This window comes from Portunus trituberculatus, chromosome 25 (genome assembly GCF_017591435.1).
Source record: "Portunus trituberculatus isolate SZX2019 chromosome 25, ASM1759143v1, whole genome shotgun sequence".
Classification (NCBI taxonomy): Eukaryota; Metazoa; Arthropoda; class Malacostraca; order Decapoda; family Portunidae; genus Portunus; species Portunus trituberculatus.
The window spans coordinates 2,808,447-2,830,000 of NC_059279.1; the positions used below are offsets into that span (position 1 = coordinate 2,808,447).

General features: G+C 42.9%; 1 protein-coding gene and 2 long non-coding RNA genes across 6 annotated transcripts in view; 1 reads left to right on the forward strand and 2 right to left on the reverse strand.

Moving 5' to 3' along the window:
* Nucleotides 1-162, reverse strand: part of LOC123508965 — a 55,071-nt gene extending 54,909 nt beyond the window's left edge. The window contains exon 1 of one of the 2 annotated variants that reach the window (XR_006676057.1): nucleotides 11-162. This is a non-coding gene — a long non-coding RNA (uncharacterized LOC123508965). The remainder of the gene's footprint in view (nucleotides 1-10) is intronic. The other variant, XR_006676058.1, reaches the window with a different exon arrangement.
* A 55-nt stretch (nucleotides 163-217) lies between these two features.
* The window catches only part of LOC123508884 (solute carrier family 22 member 6-like), a 25,160-nt gene continuing 3,823 nt past the window's right edge, over nucleotides 218-21,554 (reverse strand). The window contains exons 1-13 of one of the 3 annotated variants that reach the window (XM_045262888.1): nucleotides 18,936-19,201; nucleotides 18,168-18,368; nucleotides 14,544-14,679; nucleotides 12,529-12,715; nucleotides 11,993-12,096; nucleotides 11,008-11,162; nucleotides 10,727-10,895; nucleotides 10,472-10,619; nucleotides 10,040-10,236; nucleotides 9,648-9,817; nucleotides 8,999-9,183; nucleotides 8,655-8,820; nucleotides 218-349 (exon numbers count right to left, since the gene is read on the reverse strand). In XM_045262888.1, the coding sequence (XP_045118823.1) occupies nucleotides 8,674-8,820; nucleotides 8,999-9,183; nucleotides 9,648-9,817; nucleotides 10,040-10,236; nucleotides 10,472-10,619; nucleotides 10,727-10,895; nucleotides 11,008-11,162; nucleotides 11,993-12,096; nucleotides 12,529-12,715; nucleotides 14,544-14,679; nucleotides 18,168-18,348 (1,779 nt within the window). In that variant the 5' untranslated portion in view covers nucleotides 18,349-18,368; nucleotides 18,936-19,201 and the 3' untranslated portion in view covers nucleotides 218-349; nucleotides 8,655-8,673. Of the gene's footprint in view, nucleotides 350-7,450; nucleotides 8,821-8,998; nucleotides 9,184-9,647; nucleotides 9,818-10,039; nucleotides 10,237-10,471; nucleotides 10,620-10,726; nucleotides 10,896-11,007; nucleotides 11,163-11,992; nucleotides 12,097-12,528; nucleotides 12,716-14,543; nucleotides 14,680-18,167; nucleotides 18,369-18,935; nucleotides 19,204-21,554 lie in introns of those variants that run through there. The other 2 variants (XM_045262887.1, XM_045262889.1) reach the window with 2 other exon arrangements.
* LOC123508885 lies at nucleotides 6,148-7,516 on the forward strand. Its single transcript, XR_006676024.1, has 2 exons — nucleotides 6,148-6,658; nucleotides 7,017-7,516. It is a non-coding gene; the product is annotated as an uncharacterized LOC123508885 (long non-coding RNA).

Below are 21,554 nucleotides of genomic sequence, written 5' to 3' on the forward strand. Positions count from 1 at the left end.
TTAAACTTACCAGAATTTCCAACACTCCAGCACATCACGAATCCAGCTTTTGGCTTCCCGTGGCGAGATGGCATCTTGGCACGTCTGACCTTACTTAGTGGAGAACCGGTAGTGCTGTTACGGGTCACTGCCTCATCCTCTGCCCTTGCTCACCCTCCCTTGCCTCCCTGGAACCCCCCTTTCTCTGTTGCCCTCCCCCATCTCCCATCCCCCAGATCCCCGCTTCTCGCATTCCCTTCCCGCCAAACATCAGAAGACAAATACCAGCAGGGAACGAGGTGAGCGTCAACACAGAGGATGCAGAGGAGAGCAGCGTCAACAATGGAGGAAAGGGAGGAGGCGGAGCACACTGTAATAATAGAAAAAGGTTCACTTGTGAGTCTTAATGAAAAATTGTAAGTGAAAGAGATGGGGGAGATTGAAATTGCAGAGATGGGGAGAGAATGAAGAGGTGTGCGTACTGGGAGTGAAAGTGAATAAAATAGGTAAATAGGATGTAAGTGGAGAGATTTGTGGCACGGGTGATAAATGAAGGTTAAAGAAAAGTGAAAATAGAAAAAAAAACGTACGACTGTAAAAAAAAAAGTAGTGGAAATAAAGAGAGAAAAAGAAGCATAAAAGAATAAAGAAAAGAAACACAATATGTACAAAAAAAAGAAAAAAAGAAACAGAAGAATGACAATTAGAGAGGAATGAATGAGAAGTCGATAAAAGACAACGAGAGAATGAACAAAAGAAGTGAAAAGAATAAAAATAAGTTTAAAGGATGTAGAAATTGAAACAGTAAAAAAAAAAAAACAGACGAATAGAAAGGAGAAGATAAGAGAAATGAAGGGAGAAACTAAAGAAGAATAAAACGAATATAAAAGACTAGTAAGTTATAGGGAAGACAGATATATGGAGGGAGAAATCAAAGGAAAGCTGAGAGGAGAAAGGAGGGAAGGAGAATGAGAGGGAGGGAGTGGGGAGAGCTGTGTTGAGTGTGATGAGTCATGCAATACCAGCTGCCATCCTTAGACTGTTGATTCCCTTCTGTGTGTGCATCTTGCTGTCTCGCGGCTTTCCTGTTTACTAAGCTAGCCAGTTCCTCTTGTAGCGTAATGTTCCGTGTGTGTGTGTGTGTGTGTGTGTGTAGTATTTATCGTGTGTTAGACTATCAGATAACGTTAAATATCTATATATGTTTGTGTGTCATTGTCTTCTGTGCTTATCTGTATTTTTCTCTCTTTCTTTTGTTATATTTCGTCTTTTTCTGTCTGTGAATCAATCTCTGTGTCGGAAAGGGTTTGTCTACCAGTGTGTTAAGTCTATCTGTCTTTTTTATTCGTCTTCCACATGCCATTGAAAGATATGCGAGTGTTGTGTCTAGAGAGAGAGAGAGAGAGAGAGAGAGAGAGAGAGTGTGTCTGAAGGTGAGGAAGTGTGACGGGGAGAGGGGAGGGGGGGCGAGGGAGGAAGGAGTGGCACTACTGGTATTTATATTTTGCCTCATAAATTGCGTTACTTTTTTTTTTTTTTACCTCTACAGTTAATCATAATGCCAATTCATACATTCATTCTATTTACATATCTATTCGTTTGTCTATCCATCCATCTGTCTCTGTATCTGTCAGTCTATCTATCTTTTCTGTATTATACATTATTTACTCTATACATTTAATCATACACACAAAAACGTGGACACAAACCGCCACCTGGACACGCGCCCCTCGCCTCTGCACACCTCACTCGACTCCCCCAGGTGTGCCGCTCCCCTGGTGAAGAACCTGGGCTCACACATTTCCCCGGACTATCACTTCCAGTCCCTTTTCTCCTGCACCACGTGTCCGATTAACTTGTATGCATAGTGGGCGCTTCTCCGTGTACGTACATAAAAGGTTCGAGAGAGGCAGTCAGGATTATTCTTCCGAGTTGAGCATGTTTTCTATATTTTCTACATCTAATAAATGGTCGAAGTTTGAAGACGTGACTCCTTTGTTGCTTTCGTAATGAACTTGATACTAATTTTTCTCTTTCTCTGTGTAAATAGTAGTTTGTATAATGCATTTTTCTTTTTATCATTTCATATATCTAATTTACCTATCATTTGTTTATTTCTCTCTCTCTCTCTCTCTCTCTCTCTCTCTCTCTCTCTCTCTCTCTCTGTCTGTGTGTGTGTGTGTGTGTGTGTGTGTGTGTGTGTGTGTGTGTGTGTGTGTGTGTGTGTGTGAGTGAGTGAGTGAGTGAGTGAGAGAGTGAGAGAGAGAGAGAGAGAGAGAGAGAGAGAGAGAGAGAGAGAGAGAGAGAGAGAGAGAGAGAGAGAGAGAGAGAGAGTGTGTTTTATATTTACATCCATCCTGAAGGAGGCAGGGAGACAAAAGGACACGGTAATAGTAACAGCAGTGGTGCTCTTGACGTGGCTTCATTTAAGAGGGAAGTTTCAAGAAATTTATCTTTTTTTTGGCTAATTCTCTCAACACTGTAAGGGAACTGGCAAGTAAGTGGGGCTTTATTTTTATTTTATGTTGCCCTTGGATAGCTTTCCTCTTAGATGAATAAAAATATAATAATAACGGTATGTAGAATTTACCAGGCTGGACGTTAAGTATCGGCGGGACGGTACGTATCTATGTATCTTTGTATTGTATCCCTGTATTTTCTTACCTATCTATGTTTATTTATCTGATGATTTCTGGGAGTAGTCGTTTTCGTTATCCTTTTTCCTATATGATACAAAAGTAGGGATCAAACAATTAACCCCTTCAGAACCATGACGCGTTTCTATATTCACTCTGCTTACTATTTGATAATTGTATACACCTTCAGAAACTTATGTTGGGGGATTGAGATATTGAAGGCTTGTGGTCATTCATCTTCTGATCTCCATAAACCCTTCCTAATAAATAAAATGGTCTAGTCTTACTTAAATCTCAATGTAAAAAATGTGTCTCAGTATTGAAGACTCAAGTACAAAACACAACGGCCTAGATAGCACGTATACCTCAAACACATAACAAAGACCCAAACAAGAAGAGAAAACACTGAGATTCCTGCACCGGTCATCTATTCATGTGGCGGGAGACAACACCCCGCCACGCAGCACCTCAGCAACCCACAGACAGCTGACACGTTTCTCCCAAATCACGTGAGTATACCTGGCACAGCTCTTCATTGTTCCATTGAGTGATCTGCTGTCTGGAGGTACAATTGAGAGGTTACACTGTGTCCGGAGTCTTTCTTGAAATGGAGAGGTTTGGTTATATGAAATGTCTTGTCTGTTTGTAAAGTCTTGTGTCTCCGTCCGTTTTTTTTTTTCTCTGTTTCTGTATGGGTTTTTGTGTATTTCTCTTTCTATTTCTCTCTGTGTCTGTCTATCCGGTTCTCTTTGTATCTCTCTCTATCTGGTTCTCTCTGTGTCTGGATGTTTGTTTCTCTCTGTCTGTCTGTCTGTTTCTCCTTGTGTCTGTCTGTCTGGTTCTCTGTCTCTTTCTCTATCTGGTTCTCTCTGTGTCTGTCTGTCCAGTTCTCTCTGTGTCTGTCTAGCTAGTTCTCTCCGTGTCTGTCTGTCTGGTTCTCTCTGTCTGTCTGTCTGTTTCTCCCTGTGTCTGTCTGTCTGTTTCTGTGTCTGTCTGTCCAGTTCTCTCTGTGTCTGTCTGTCCGGTTCTCTTTCCATCTCCGTCTGTTCGATTTTCTGTTTTTCTATGTCTATGTTTTTTTTTTCTATTTTTTTTCTTTACGTCTGAAGTGAAAACTATGACATCTCTATTAGTTTCGGCAACTGAGTATCATCTTCATTTATTTTGAACACTTAATCTCTCACTGGCACCAGAACATTACCACATGCCACAGTCTTCTCTTAATGTAAATCTTAACGCTAACCAACCTTAATAATGCCTTTCGAGAATGTTCATAACCTTTCCTTACTTCTTCAGAATAACAACAAGGCTCCTCACAAACACTTCTCTGCTTACAAGGTGAATGTTACCCGACTTAATCTGACCAGAGGAAGTGTGGAAGCTGGAAATATCTTTGTTTTGATCAACAGCTGCGTCCTCTGGTGCCACCGTCTGCGTTGACAAACATCCCTGTGTAATACTGTTGCGTCCTCGACCTTTTATGCTGCCTGCACCGTGACGTCACTGGCGATTTCTTACATTTTTGATGTAATACTTATTCATTCCATACGCCTCCTGTAGCAGCTCAATCTTCCGAGGCTTAAAAGGAAGGGAAGAAGTTTCGATACTATTTGGCGGAAGGACGGAAGAGAGCAAGACACGTGAAAGACGGCGACGCATCAGGAAGCCCCAGACACGCGTGCCAGCGGAGGTATAAACAGGTAGTGGAGCGTCCCTCGAGCAGCACAATCCTGGCAGCACCGCGACAGGTCTCGTGCAGCCCCTCACACAACCAGCGTCTGGCCACACTGCCGCCGCCTGCCATCACGTGCTGACTCCTTACTGTTACCACTTAGGGTACTGTGGTGGTCATCGTACTTCTTGAGGCTACGGAGAGTGTCTTGCCTGTCTTCAAGCCACAGAAAAACGGCTTAGTCTGTCTTCAGGTCAACGGATACGATAATTTTGTGTGTCTTCAAGCAACAGAGAAGACTGAAACTAAGACCCACGTAGAAAGAAAACTTAGGTGATTTATTGCTAAAGGGAAAAAAAGACGTGTGTGACAGAAAGCAACATCACTACAAGAGAAAAAGCTTGGACGGGAGAAGGAAATAAAAATGAGCCAGTGACAGAAGGAAATAATATGTTGGCAAAAAGATGTGTGAAATGCGAGTTCGTTTAAAGGACCAGGAAAGAAGCACGTGAAAGAACAGAAAGAGCTCGTGTGGTGATGAAAAGGAGACAGCAAACGCACGGAGACAGCAAGAAAAAAGAAAGAAGATAAAAACAAAGTAACCTGCACAAAAACACGAAGAAAAAACAGTGCCAGAAAATAGTAACAGGAAATTAGAAAAAGAGACACGTAGGTTATAGAAAAAAAAAAAAAACACGTACTGGAAAGAAGACAAAAATAACGGGAATAAAACAAGACAAACACAAGACGAAACCTTTAAGAAACAGAAAACGGAGGAAGGGAGCTTCATCTCTTCCTGTCCTGAAGGTGAACTCAGCAATCATACACTTGCCCACCTGCCCACCTCACACCTTCACCTCAGAGACCACCACACCTGCCCGCCCATCGCCTCCACACACCTGATCTTGATGAGCGTAATTCCAGGTGAGACAAACTGCTTAACCCATTCAATACTGGGACACATTTTAACCTTCAGACCATTTTATTGACATTGGGAAAAGTCTATAGAGGTCAGAAGATTAATGGCCACAATCTTCATTATTTTAATCCCACATAAGTGTCTGAAGTTGTACAAAATCACCAAATAGTCACCAGAATGAATATGGAAACGCGTCATGGTACTGAAGGAGTTAAGTAATGATCTGCTCAAAGAGTAAATGTGCTAATTACACTAATCTCAGTAATTTCACCGACATAACACATTTCTGCAACGGTGAAAATAACTATTTGTATGATCTTTTTGTTCGCGTGATAAATTTTTGGTACATTTTTGCATTTTTGAGAGAGAGAGAGAGAGAGAGAGAGAGAGAGAGAGAGAGAGAGAGAGAGAGAGAGAGAGAGAGAGAGAGAACAAACAAAAGACATATAACAACATAACATCATAATTTTTCAACTCACCACCACCACCACCACCACCACCTTCCACCTTCCCTCCCCTTCACTCACTACTCACTTTCCCTTCCAGAGTGAGTGAAGCACAGCAGAGAGGCAGCTGACAGTGAGCTCTTGACCCGAACCGGACCAACATACGATTCGAACACGGCTAAACGAAGCGGTAGTGAACCAGAAGAAGAAGAAGAAGAAGAAGAAGAAGAAGAAGAAGAAGAAGAAGAAGAAGAAGAAGAAGAAGAAGAAGAAGGAAGGAAGAAAGGAAGGAAGGAAGAAAAGGAAGGAAGGAAGGAAGGAAGGAAGGAAGGAAGGAAGGAAGAAGAAGAAGAAAAAGAAGAAGAAAAAAAGAAAAAAGAAAAAAAAAAAGAAGAAAAAAGAAGAAGAAGAAGAAGAAGAAGAAGAAGTTAAAAAAGAAAAGGAAAAAAGAAAAAGAAGAAAAAGAAGAAAAGAAGAAGAGAAAAAAAACAGAGAAAGGAGAAACAGAAGAACAGCAACAACAATAACAAGAACATTAAGAGACTGAACACAGACGAAAAAATAAACTAAAATCAATCGTGTGTAAATCTTTAGTCACGGAACTCCCAATCAATCAGTCAATCAATCCATCAATCAAATCTCCTCATGATTACCTGACATTACCTGAAACACCTGAAAATATCACCAGGAGTTATGAATGTGGTGGCGGTAGTAGCGGTGGTGGTGGTGATGGTAGTGACAGTAGTAGAAGGGGACCCGCGCGTGACAGTGTGCTCTCAGCGTGACTTACGAAACACTATCAGTAATTTATGCAGCATCAGAAGACAGCGATCTATCTGGTCTTTCCTATTCTCCTCCTCCTCTCCTCCTTCTTCCTCCTCCTCTTCTCATCAATCAATTTTCTTCCCTCATACCTTCACTTACTCAGACTCTTCAACTTCTTCCTCCTCCTCCTCCTCCTCCTCCTCCTCCTCCTCTTCCTTGCTGACACATCTGGGTATTAAAGGTAAGTTTCCCCGTAATCAAGCTAAGTATTCATTAACCCTTTCAATACTGGAACACATTTTTGCCTTGGGATTTGTGCACGATTAGGCCATTTTATTGATGTTAGGAAGGGTCTATGGAGGTCAGAAGATTAATGGCAACAGTCTTCACTATTTTGACCCCCACATAAGATTCTGAAGCTGAATAAAATCACCAAATAGTAAGCAGAATGAATATGGAAACGCGTCATGGTACTGAAGGGGGCTAATTTACTATCCTCTCTATTATTTTCCTTGATTTTAACTTTTTTCGACATCAGATGACTTTTGATACTCCCGTCACACAAAATTTTCTAACCCCTTCGCTTCCAACCATTTCAGGAAGGCCTAGGACACACAGCACCCAAGAAGACACCACCGAGGGACTCACAAGGACGTACCCTCTTATTCTACCATCTCTAGTGGGGCGTGGGGACGTGGGTTTGTCTATGCATGGGGCTGAGGGCGTGGGGAGGCATCGAGTGGGTGCTGGCGGGCGTAGAAGTAGGTGGAGGGTGGGTAAGAACAAGTGGTGGGTGAACAAAGACGTAATCAAGAGACATTTCCTGACGAAGAGAAAAGTTCGGACGCTTGGTGATTTGCGCAGGAGGTGTTGTGTGCGTGGCTGTCTGGAGAGTGAGCTGCTGTCCGCGTGTATATGAGAGAGAGAAAGAGAGAGGGGGGGAAAGGTGAAGGGGTAGTGATCACGCTTATAACTTCCTATATCAGTAGAAAAACAACAATTAATACTATATAGGATCTCATACAAAAAGACATTGGGTTCTTGTACTCTTTCTCCTCATAAAAATACATGTAAAATAAAGAAATAAACTAGAAACTAAGAGAGTGTAATAAGACAATGAATTCAACAGTAAAAATGAGAAGGAAAAAAAAGAATGGCAATCACATGAAGAACAAAAAGGCTAAGAAGAAATAAAATATCTAGACAGAAAAATATTAAAAACTCAAGATGAGAAAAAGAAAAGAAAAAATCAGATGAACAAGACCAAGAATAAGGACCTTAGATAAAAGAAAGAAAAAAAAAAAAGCGCACATCTATAAACTATTTAAAACTAAACATGGCACAAATACTGTAAAACAAACACAACAAAAATATCCCTCATCTTAATTATAAAAAGCGTATGTAGTATATGTGTGTGATGGTTGCTTGCTGTACTGTCTGTGGCCAACTCCCTGACATCAGCTGGGCAAGGATGGCGCAGGGGGATGTGAAGCGCTGCCGAGATTTAAAACTGAGCCTCTGAGTGTGTGCTGATTACCTTCCATGATGTCAGGGTGCCACAGTCTTGGGGTGAATGAGGCTTTTGCTCTAAAGTCTAAACCATAATAATGAGATTATTTCCAATTGTTTGTGTGGTCTATTTGTTCAGCGATCTATTGACACACCAATCCACCTTTGTCTCAACGATAGCTAAGTCCTGGGCCGGTGTGTACTGGAAAGTGAGCTCCTTGAGTCCTGAGGTATGTATTTAGTGATGAAAGTTCTTGAAACACTTGCTAAGAGTACCTATATTGAGTACCAGTGGTCCCAGTGATGAGTCCTTGACCGCTGCCACGCGTCATGGTGCCCTGAGCTGTCTGCCAGAGGCGCTGCACCTTCGCGTGATGGCGGTGCTTATCAACACTTATCATTACTTACTTATATTGTGCAGCATAATGTGATGTGATGTGATGTGATGTGCAAAGGTATGATGTGCATCGCCATGATAATACTGCCATACATTTACACACACACACAGAGAGAGAGAGAGAGAGAGAGAGAGAGAGAGAGAGAGAGAGAGAGAGAGAGAGAGAGAGAGAGAGAGTCTTTCTTTACTACCGTGAAGACGTGTGGGGTGAGTACAGGATGGATTGTGTGGCGATGAGAGTGTTGCGGTGGTCTCGGCGTGACTCCAGCACACAGATGACCGCCACAAAATGGGTTTCAAGTCGATAAGAGAAAGCAGTGGAGCGGCTTGCCTGAGTGACGGGTCGCTGCTCAGGGCCTTGACTCCTCCTCCTTCGTGGCGTCGTTGTTCTCAGGAAGATTTTTATTACGAGTCTCCGGCAGAAGAAGAGCGAGGAGGGAAGAGATGAATGCTACCACGGCGAAGACTGCTGAAGGAGCCCACTCCGCTGCTTCTCCCTGAGAGAGAGAGAGAGAGAGAGAGAGAGAGAGAGAGAGAGAGAGAGAGAGAGAGAGAGGGTAAAAAATAAAACAAGTATTGCAACTTTGTTAGTCAAACTTGATCAAAATGAAGCCACCCGCATACCAGGGCATGCCTCACATGAGTAGTTACTGCAGACAAAGGCCAATCCCTCACCAGTATATCGTTGATGTATGGTGAGGCAATGCTGCCAATTCTACCAAAGAGACAACAGTGGCAAACCGCGAGGGAGCGATGCTGGGTGGTGAACAGCTCGGCGGTGAAGAGGTAGGCCAGATGGAAGGCAGCGGCTACGGACATCTTACCCAGCAGCGACAGGATGATCTTGACTGACACGGGAACTGTAGCCGGGAAAGACAAGGGATCAGTGGACGCAAATAAAGCTGCAGGAAGAACATGGTACAATACTGGATATGTTACAGACAAGAGCAAATAACAGGGAGGTGAAAAAGAAGTGGTGGTGCTGGTGCCTGAGTGACTGGTGTTGGTGCGTGGTGGCTAGTGAGTGAGGGTGGGACACGTCAAGGAGGCAGGGGTGACAGTGTGATGAAGTGAGTGTGAGTGCAGTGATTGGGTGCTTCCTGTCCATACAGAGACGCAAAGAGATCAGACAGAATTAGGTGTGAAGACTGACTTGCTATCAACATTGCCTTCCTCTCCCTCCCCCTCTGTCCTCCATGCCAGCGCGTTACAGATGTGTCAAGTTATTGTGCCAGTGTCCCACAACAAGGGCATCTACCTCCCATCAAGTGAGATGTTCCAGTGTCAAAAAGCAGACTCTTGGCTCCTGCGGAATATAACCTACCAGCGTAGACGAACATAAGGATGCTGTTGATGGCGATGCAGATGGCACAGAAGAAGAACAGAACGCTGAGGGAAGGGCGGCGGCCTGCGCGCGCCACAAGCAGCCACAGCAAGAAATAGGCAGGCACCTCGAACACGCCGTGGAGGAAATTGTACAGATAAGGATCTGCACTGTGAAGGAAATAATAATGTTGTAGTTAGCCACGCAAATTTATAGAAAATTATACTGTTTTGATAGAAAACGATGTACTGAAGGGGGCACACAGTATTATCAAATTCAGAACCACTAATCGAGTTTGTGCCATATGTCTTCACAGAAAATTGTACTCTGTTGTAAAAAGAAAACGTTGTGATGAATGGGGGACCCGCACCGCTGCCTGAGTTGTGCATCACCTGATGTTTGTGGCGTTGAGGGAGAGGCCGTAATACGCAGAGGACGCTGAGAACCAAATGATAATGAGCAAACACATCTTGCGGGCACGCTGGGTGCTGATGTAGGGAGACAACACATGTCGCAGCGCGTCCATCACCATCCCGACGCAGTGTCTCTGCCCACCATTCGCCTTGCTCTGCCCAAGCTCACCCCGCATCTGCAGCGTTATGTGCCGGAGAAAAGTGTATCGTTAGAAAAAAAGAATAAAACACCGGCTCTGATATATATATATATATATATATATATATATATATATATATATATATATATATATATATATATAGAAAAAGAAGAAAAAAAAAAAAATAAAACAATCCCAAACACCAGTGGCGCGCAGCAGCAGCTGCTCAGCCGTCACGACAAACACGCAGCGATGGGCCTCGCCTCGTTACCTGTTGGCTGATGCGCGTGAGGGCGGCTCGGAGGACGCCCCTGGGAGGAACCTTGCTGCGGTTGGTGGCGGCGATCGTGGCCAGGGTGTTCTCCACCTCCTCGTAGCGACCGTGCAGCAGCAGCCAGCGAGGGGACTCCGGCAGAAACCTGCGTGTGGTTAGTTGTGTTGGTTTTGTCGGAACGAGAAGAGCACACAACTTTGATAGAATATCTCAATGTACATCATCTGATTGGCTCGTCTACATCTTCTTTACCGCCATCCCAGAAAAAAGGCGACGTAGGGCAGTACGAAGGCAGCCTGCAGATAGCGCCATGGCCTGATGAGGTAGGCGATGCCGGGGACCAACATGCAGCCCACGGCCCAGCCTGTCACCGTCATGGAGCCAAAGGAGGAGCGTGTTGAGGTGGTGGTCCATTCCATCACTTTGGGGGAGAAAACAAAGACAAGAGTGATGAGTTGATTCATTTGCTCCTCCCCCCTCCCAGCTCTCTCTCTCTCTCTCTCTCTCTCTAATGCGGTATCTACCTCACTTACTAATGATGAAGCAGCAGAGGTAGAGGATCATCATGGTGGTGGACATGCCACACCTGAAGGCGATGAAGACGTCCACGGAGGAAGAGAAGAGGCTGCCTAATCCCAGCAGGAGGATGAGGCACATCATGCACAGCGCCACCGGCCGCCGACCAAACCTTAATGCAATACAAGTAGCTCCTTATTTTATTTTTTTTTTATACCATGTGGGCTTTTCACGGGAATTTCTGGGCTAAAGGGGTTACTTTTTGTGGCACCTCCTATCTCAAAGCCCACCCGCTAGGAAACCGTTGCCCCGAGTGAGGAAACCCAACCTACACTCGGACCGTGGACAGAATTCCAACCCGTGCGCTTGGAGACCCCTCGGACCCCAAAGCACGCATGGTTCCACTGTACCACGGCGGCCCTTTGTCACACACACACACACACACACACACACACACACACACACACACACACACACACACACACACACACACACATACATACATACACACACACACACACACACACACACACACACACACACACACACACACACACACACACACACACACACACACACACACACATATATATATATATATATATATATATATATATATATATATATATATATATATATATATATATATATATATATATATATATATATATATATATATATATATATATATATATATATATATATATATATATATATATATATATATATATATATATATATATATATATATATATATATATATATATATATATATATATATATATATATATATATATATATATATATATATATATATATATATATATATATATATATATATATATATATATATATATATATATATATATATATATATATATATATATATATATATATATATATATATATATATATATATATATATATATATATATATATATATATATATATATATATATATATATCTCTCTCTCTCTCTCTCTCTCTCTCTCTCTCTCTCACCTGTCTGCCAAAATCGGAGTTAGCAGTGATGCGATGAGGAAGCCAAGCTGGTTCACGGCCTGCGTGGTTGCGTACAGCACACGCCGCTCGCACACCAGGTCCCACTGAGCAACGCGTACACGCACACGCACATACGCCAATCACGAACCATCATGAAAGTAAGATACAAGATCAGTATATAATCTTTAAACGAAAACGGATTCTGGCGATAACGTATGGAAATTAGAAAGAACGCTAGACATGATAGAGGTACATTACGTATACAGAAACACTTAGGTCTCTCACCATGATTATTTCCGAAGGCCACAGAGATGTTTAGCACAGTTTTTAAGAGTGTTTCGCCAACTAATAAGGGAGAAAATTTGTTATTCTGCCTCTAAAACAGTAAAAACACCTCAGAAAACTCGTGTAAATTTAAATAAAGCCTTTGGAATAGTGATGGTGAAACACAGAAGGGTTTGAGAGTACGAGCCATAGTCCGCTACAGCATGGCAATCGACCGAGATCAGTAAAGGCAAAGACTCCTCTCCACCCACCTCAGTCACCACGGAAGACTCGTGCTGCGTCAGATTGAAGTCTCGCGCGCTGCAAGGGACGATCCGGGGCGTGTCCTGGTTGGCCTGCCTTGGTTGGTGGGCCACAGCGGCGTCGTAGCCCAGTAGCGCCGCCTCCGTGTAGTTGTAGTCGTACACGTGGCACCTGTCGTGCTCCCCCGTCTTGCTGCTGTGGAGTGTGGCGTCTTGTGTTAGCGGGTCACTATTTAGATTATTAATAAAATGAAGGTTTGCACTAACAGAAAAATAAAACACTCATGTGACTTTTGTATAAATCTTTAAATGAATATTTTCTTAACGTCCTGTAAAGATGATGATTTTTTTTTGTGTAAGAGGGGAAAAGTGGCCAAGGGCAACATAAGCTAAAATAAAAGGCCCAAAAGTTGCCAGGTCCGAGAGTTAGCCAAAATAAAGGGATAAATGTCTTCAAACCTCCCTCTTAAATGAAGTGAAGTCACAGGAACTACTCAAGATGATTAATACAAAGTTATATAGTTCAATTAAGTTAGCAATCTCATATAACAAATTATCAATAGTTCCATACACATTAATTCATGTATACATAGTAAGCGCTGATACGCATCACCACATAATCTAACTATATACATATTGTCGTTGAGCAGGTCAGTGGTAACATGTGTCGGGAACTGTACACGACGGTGAGCACAAAGTGGACCATTCATCGTAACAGTGGTGATGTTTTGTCTGTATCTGTTGTCCACCACACTGACACGCACGTTGATGTGCTGCTGGGCGGTTCCAACTCCACACTTCTATCTCAAGTTTGTTCTGGTGATTGGTTCACGTTTATAGTGCGGGAAGAAGCCTTTTGTCCAGTATATTTCATGCACTGCCATTAATAACACACACACACACACACACACACACACACACACACACACACACACACACACACACACACACACCACGTAGTGTGTTGGTTAGCACACTCGGCTCACAACCGAAAAGGCCTGGGTTCGAGTCCCGGGCGCGGCGAGGCAAATGGGCAAGACTCTTAATGTGCAGCCCCTGTTCACCTAGTAGCAAGTAGGTACTGGATGTAAGTCGAAGGGTTGTGGCCTCGCTTTCCCGGTGTGTTGTGGTCTCAGTCCTACCCGAAGATCGGTCAATGAGCTCTGAGTTCGCTCCGTAAAGGCGGCGTCACACTAGCACTTCTTCCGTTGTTTTTTTACTGTTCCGTCAACTCTTTCCGTCGTTTTGAGTCAGACGAAACCCACTGTTTTCCTCTAGCGTCAAATTTTAGTCAAATAAAGATCTATGGTTTCTAATCAACACTTTTGTAATAAAATTCATTTTCTTGTTAATTGGAATGATGCTATAATCTCAAATTAATAGAATCTTGATAAGTAGATGTAAAAAAAAAAAAAAAAAATATATATATATATATATATATATATTATATTTTTTTTTTCTTTTTCTTTTTTTTTTTTTTTTTTTTTTGTTCTAGCCTAGCGGTGTTTGGGACTGCGACGCTCCAAGGCAGAAATTCCAAGTAGCAACTGGTCAAGATGAGCTGCCTTATTGTTTATGAGTGGACAAAGCTGTCTGAAGAGTTTCTCATAGGGAGCATTAAAGGCCAAAAATAGCAACGAAAAAATAGGAACGGCTTGCTGGGAGTGAAGGGGCCGCCATGTTTGTTTACAGTTGACAAACGCGATAAAGGCGGAAGCAAGCTTGTGTGTGACGACGAGCGTGGACAAAAGTTGACAGTCTTCAGAAAGTTGATAGAAAAAGTTGACGAAAAAGTGGTATGTGACACCGCCTTAATGGTGAAGGCTGGCTGGGTGATCAGGAGACGACCGTGGTGAATTACACACACTAACAAACACACTTTATACAGTCCTTTGGCTAATTCAGTTGTTAAGTAGATAAAACAGTAAACACTCGATGAAAAAGAAAAGAAAAACTAGCATCAATAATAAAGAGAAGCGGAGGAGTAAGCCAACGCGTGAGAGGAGGAGGGAGGAAAGACTCACTCGATGGGGATAGCGAAGTCTAGGATTTGTTGGTCGGTCCAGTTGACTTCTTTGAGGGACTCCACGCGGCACCAATGATCAGGTGTGGCGCCGAGGAACTGGTAGGACATTGTGATGAGGGCGTTGAACATGATGGCTGGCGAGGAGTAGGAAGTGGAGTGGGAAGTGTGGCAGGTGGAGGAGCAGGAAGAGGAGGAGGAAGAGAGAGAAAAATAAAGGATGGGGAAGCAGGAGGAAAACAAGGGAATACAAAGGAGGTAGAGGAAAGGAAGAGGTGATATAGGTAAACAAGATGAATACACAGGAAAATAAAGCAGGAGGAGGAGGAGGAAGAGGAGGAGGAGGAGGAGGAGGAGGAGGAGGAGGAGGAGGAGGAGGAGGAGGAGGAGGAGGAGCGATAGGATGGAAAGAAAAACAAATTAAGTCATTCATTATGATAAAGGTTTGTAAATTAATAAGTTGAAAGACAGACAGACAGACAGACACACACACACACACACACACACACACACACACACACACACACACACACACACACACCCTCTCTCTCTCTCTCTCTCTCTGAATTCTTTACTTCATTGGAACTTTTTTTTCATAGCTATATGTACATGAAAAATAAACAAGATAAATAAAAATGAATAAAAATAATAAGAATGATAATAGATAGATAAAACTAAACAGGTTCGCCAGACTAGTGTATAAATATAAGTACAAACCAAACAAATGACATTCTGGTTCATTAAAAAACTAGTTCGATCTAATTGGAAGCGATAGAATCTCTCTGGCCATTTACTTGAAGGCGGCAAGTGTCTCAACGGTGCAATCTGTGACCTGTGTGTGTGTTTGCCTTCACTGCACCTTATTTCCAAACACTTCTGTCATCACCTCGACTACTTTCTTTCAATGGACTCCTGATAGATGACAAATAAGAATTTTTTTTTTCACGTCTCTAATAACATATTAACAAGATTCATACGTTATCAACAGGAGAAACACACTTGAAAACCCAACTAATCTCTTCTATGGCCTTTGAAAATGTTAAAATAAGAGAACATACTTTTTATTTTTCTGGATACAGTGTGATTTAATTTCATCCCAAAGTCACATCAGCCTGAGGCACGATGCGAGAAAACACGAGGGAAGCGCAATTCACAATAAAAACATAAGAGGGCAGTCTGGATCGCTATGGTGTTCTTAATGTCATATTCTGAAACACTTCCGCGCCTTACCTCTATTACCTCCAAAAATCTCTAGTTGAGACGGTTTTCTAAGGGTATTTCTAAGTCTAGTGACAGGTTAGTAACATTTCTACACTCTTATCAGGAGAAACACTAGAGAGAACCCAGCGAATTGTCCGTGTCCTTTAAGAACAGTCATGGCTTGTGTATTTGTCAAGCGAGCTGCCAGGTGGACGAATCGGACCACACCGGAAAGAGATAACACACAACACAACAGGTCCTGCGTTAACCTAAATGATACATAGGGCCTAACAGGATTTATGAAACTCCACCTGCCACCTTCTTTTCCTGCCTAGACTGGTGTTACACGATACTCCGCCCCAGACTCGTCACAAGGTTCACCACGCTACCTTTAACCTTGCATAAATGATACTTTAAGAACATAAATGGTGTGAGACGAGTTTCTGCGGATTCTACCAAGCTGAGGTGTGTGTACAAGTTATTTTAAGTGGAAAATGTTCTATACAGATTTGCATTTTGAGGCGTTATCAAGCCCTAGCATGGTCATTCAAAGTGGAAGGTTATTATAAGTGGAAAATGTTTTATACTGGTATGCATTTTGAGGCGATGTTTGACCCCCCCCTTACAAGTATGCATTTTGAGGCGTTGTTTGACCCTAGCATGGTTATTCCAAGTGGAAGGTTAGTGGATGATTTTCTATAAAGGTATGCATTTTGAGACGTTGTTTGGCCCTAGCATCAAATTCAAGTGAGGCTGAGCGATAGATTCATACGGTAAGGCCAGGCGGGTATCCACGGTGGAGATCTGAAAGTTTATGAGCTTTACAGTATCCCAGGACGAAATGAGTGATAACAGATGAACACTACACAATGACACTATGTATATAATAAATGACACACACAACAATGGACAGCATAACACCAAGCACTGGCCGGGCAGGGAGTGGGAAGGAATGAAACTAGAAACAAGCAACAAATCAGTCCATTGCTAGTCAGATTACACAGTTCCCCTCTGAGACAATGGCAAATAACGCATTTAGACTGTATTACCAAATTTAAAGTAATTGGGAGTGTGTGGGTTTGACGTTCCCCCTCCGTGATTACCCGCCCAGCCCTGCCGTTGCGTTCGTCACTCGGGCAGACTTGAATATTTCACTGCAAGGCTAAAGTGCATAAAATATTGTCCACGGCGAATATTCTGTACACACACATCTGGCAGTATCCGCAGACATTCGCGTTACACCCTACAAAAAGTAAAAATGTTTGCTCCTTGCTCTCCTTGTGTTAGCTATACTGAAGATAATGAACTCTCGAATAAATGAAGGATACGATCTATAAACACTTTTTTTTTTGTTCTATCGTTCCTGAGCTTCCCGTTTAACGTGTAAGGAAAAAAAAATTTATACACACCACTGGATCTTGTTGGTCAGGAAGAATACTGAACACCATTAATTAATACCTATCGAGTTTATGATCCCTCGTAGCGGTGGCCTCAACCCGACACCCGCCATTGTGAGTACAGGGAATCCAACTACCTTCTGTCTATACCTGCCTGAACTCCACCTGTCTGTCTGTCTGTCTGTCTCTCTCTCTCTCTCTCTCTCTCTCTCTCTCTCTCTCTCTCTCTCTCTCTCTCTCTCTCTCTCTCTCTCTCTCTCTCTCTCTCACTGTAATGGTTGCTTCCTCATTCTTTTAACTGGATTGTTCACTCTCTCTCTCTCTCTCTCTCTCTCTCTCTCTCTCTCTCTCTCTCTCTCTCTCTCTCTCTCTCTCTCTCTCTCTCTCTCTCCCTCTCCCTTGTACTAAAATAAGAAATATTCGGTTAGCAGAGAGAGAGAGAGAGAGAGAGAGAGAGAGAGAGTAATAAAGTATAATCACTATAATTCATACAGTGAGCGCCATAGATAATAAGCATAGGAGATAATCGCACACACACTGCTGGGCTCCTCACATTTTCTCCGCGATGCTGCCTTCATGCGTACTTGTCCTCTCTCTCTCCGTCTTTAGTTGTTTTTTTTTTGTATTCATAAATGTGCATCATAAATTCTCCACGAAGAAGAAGATGGCCTTGCAACAATGTGGAAATAAATACATTTACGAAGGAGAAAATAATGGAGAAAAAAAAAAACTGCACGAATATATACGCAGTAACTGTATAAGAGAGAGAGAGAGAGAGAGAGAGAGAGAGAGAGAGAGAGAGAGAGAGAGAGAGAGAGAGAGAGAAATGTCCTCTTTATCACTAGCAAGTGGTAATCTTCCAAGTAAGCCCCGAGTTCTTCCGAAGGTAAATTTACTGTACGCCGCACCTATCCCAGCACTGCTTGTCTAGGCTCCAAGGGCATCCTGCGGCGCATAGTACCCTGCGCCCCGAGCCCTGCACCCCGGGTTTAGTGCCCTGCGTCCCGCGCCCCACGACCCACGCTTACCAGAGGAACACAGCAGGAAGAGGCACACGTTCCAGCGGCCGTAGGGACCCAGCTCCTCCACGATGTCTTCTAAACTTGTTAGTTTGGACGCCATCTTTTTAGCTTCCACGTCCATCTCTTCATCTAATGGATTCATCTCTTCCTCCTGCTCCTCCTCCTTCCATCTTGTAGTTTCTTTCATCTTTTATTGCGAATTTTTACCTGGAATACGAGGGAAAATACCAAATAGAATAATTCCTTTGGGGCGTGCTCCTCACACCAGCCTCCACTGTCGCCTAGCAAGCATCGTGCAATGTTCATCGGAGCCCAAGTCTCGTGCGCCACGTGCTCTGCTAAACTCCTGGAACAGAATGGTCTGTAATTTTTCATAAGTCTATGTCTGTGCAGCGGCCACGGCCCCTCTGTGGCAGGGCAGCGTGGTGTCCCTGCTGTCAGCTTTTCCGTGTGGTAACTGCTTGTGTGATGACGCATTTTTGACATCCCCGTAAGGAAGAGAGAGAGAGAGAGAGAGAGAGAGAGAGAGAGAGAGAGAGAGTAAATTAAAGAAAAAAAAATAATGTTTGCGTGAAGCGAGCCTCGGATGTCCATGATGAAACGATTAAGTCATTGACGTCATAGCAGCAGCAGTAACGTTACATGACGTTGTTTTTAAGTAATTATGTACTGAAGTGAAAAAGGTTCTACAGTGGCTGTGCTGGAATTGGAAGGCAGTGTTTGAAATTTGCTTTGAAACGCTCCTTTAAGGGCAACAAATCAGCTGATACTCACTGGCGGCAAGCGGTGCGGCGTTCGGTTAAGTCAAAACACTAGTTTCGCGACACAAACAACACAGAGATCGTCAGTCTTGTACAGAAAAGAAATGTGTCCAAAGCACCACGATGCACGCGCACCTGTCAAGTGAGCACTGCACACGTGACGAGAAGAGGTGCGTCTCCGCGAGGGGCTGCGCGACAGGTGCTCTGTGACGCACTGGTGGGAGGAGTGGGTCGCGCCGCGCGTCCTGAGAGTCCAGCGGCTGGGGTGGTAGTGACGGTGACGGTGTTGGGATGGTCGTGGCGGCGGGGCTCGATGGGTAACCGTTCAGCTGCGTGCTAGCGCTACTCCTTATAAGCGGTTTGTACCAGTTTACTAGGAGCCACGCAAAATACTTTGGCAGTTCACACATTATAAATGCAGTTATGTACATGTAGGAACTCAAAGCAAACAGGCCTCTCACAATTCTTCTATTTTTATTTTTGTTGTCTTGTTTTTTTTTTACTTGATATGGAAGGATACGACATTGCTTGCGGGTTTTCTTCTTTGTTTCCTTTCTTTCTCCCAAGCCAATCTTGGCATCTCTTTACATTCTTGCCTCCAAAGAGCCAATATAGAGTGAAAAGCCACTACACCATGCAGGAGCTCCTGATCCCCACACACACACACACAAAAAAAAAAAAAAAAAAAAAAAAAATACACAGTGAGAGAGAGAGAGAGAGAGAGAGAGAGAGAGAGAGAGAGAGAGAGAGAGAGAGAGAGAGAGAGAGAGAGAGAGTTACATTAGAGAGTAACATCAAATCTGACCGTAACACCCTCGAATGGTCACCCTCATTAAGAAAGAACAATAGCTGTGCGTATCTTCCATAACGCTCAATCACTCACACCTCGCCATGCACAAGCAGGTGAAGGAGCAAACAGAGTGACAGTTTTTGCTCGGTGATAGAGTAACAGGAAGTTTCAAGTTGAGATCCACGCCAGAGGAATCTCGAGTGAATGGCGATGCAGTTGAGTGAATGGAGTTGAATGAGCGGGGAGCGAGTGTCAGAGTGCAGGAGAGCAGGGTTGCCTACGCCTGGGATTCTCAACATAGCTCACGAGAAATCTCCAGGAAACACATCACAAAATTAAGGAAATATGATGTTTTAGCCTTGATTTTATTTGTTTCGCCTTAACCTGGGGTGTTGCAAGGGTGTATCTTACAATGGCTAGCAGCGACTATTAACCCCTTCAGCACCATGACGCATTTCCATATTCATTCTGCTTACTATTTGATGATTTATACAGCTTCACAAACTAATGTGGGGATTAAAATGGTGAAGACTGTGGCCATTAATCTTCTGACCTCCATAGACCATTCCTAATATAAGAAAAAAGTTTAATCGTACACAAAACTCAAGGTAAAAATGTGCCCCAGTACTGAAGGAGATAAAGATGAGTTTCAGTATTTTTCGTACGTCATGAGGATAAAGTGGTAGCGGTTTTCTTATTTCACTCGACAAAATAAACAATCTCTTCTAATAACACACGAAATATTCTCTAGGTTCGATCTCACATCTCACTCTGTCTTTCACCACTCTCTGTCTTTGTTCACTCGACACAAAGTACTTTCTTCTCAGTCTTCTTTCTGTCTTGAGCGGGGACAAGTGATGCGGATGAACCGGTGTGTGAGGGAACTGGTGGGGCCGTTCTCTCCCTGCCTGGTTGTCTGTCTCTAGCAGGTGGATATAAAAGTTCGGCTTGTGACGTCTTCAAACACTCTTGTCGTCAGTGTACAAAATTTTAACGATTAGCAATATTCTGCAGACGTCAACACTCATTCTTCAATTACACGGTGTAAAGCAAAGAGTTGACCTGTCGCTTAGCTTACAGATGTACTAATAAATTCCAAATATATGGGATTTCTTGCAGACTTCTCTCTCTCTCTCTCTCTCTCTCTCTCTCTCTCTGGTTATTCATTCTTATTCTCTGGTTATTAAATCTTCTTCATACATGTAAATTAAAATGACTCCAATGAATTATTCTCCATTCTACACATTCTAGCTTATTTCTTTATTGATTGATTAGTTTATTTACTCAGCAATACATTAATATTTGTACATTCATATTTTTTCGCCCTGTTTTGTTGCCACAACTGTAATGGCGCTGGCTTCGATTTTTCTTTTTTCTCGTTCAAGCTTTAGTTTTTTGTTATGCTTCTAGTGTATAATTATTTTTCATTTATCTTTCAAGCAACTCGTTAACATTTGTGCAAGTACAATTATCTTCGCTTTTATTTTTCTCTCATTATCGCCGAGTAACCTTTTCCTAACTTATTCTCTCATATTTGCTTTCTGGTCTGAACTTCCACTTTCTACTCATGGCCCTCAATGTTAACGATCCAGTAGTTGACGTCAGCTCATTAGTAAGGTGGTACTGTCTTGATTTCCCTCACTTGGGATTTAATGCTATGTTACTCCTCACACTTGCCAAATTAACGACAATTTATATCTATTCTATTCAGATTCTCCATCCACTCACTCTTCTTTACTCTCCCTTGTTATTCATATACGTTTTCCTAAGGCATGTTAAGAAGGGTTGCACTGATTCATCTTCTCATTCAGACACATAAAAAGAAAATTACGGTTCTACTCT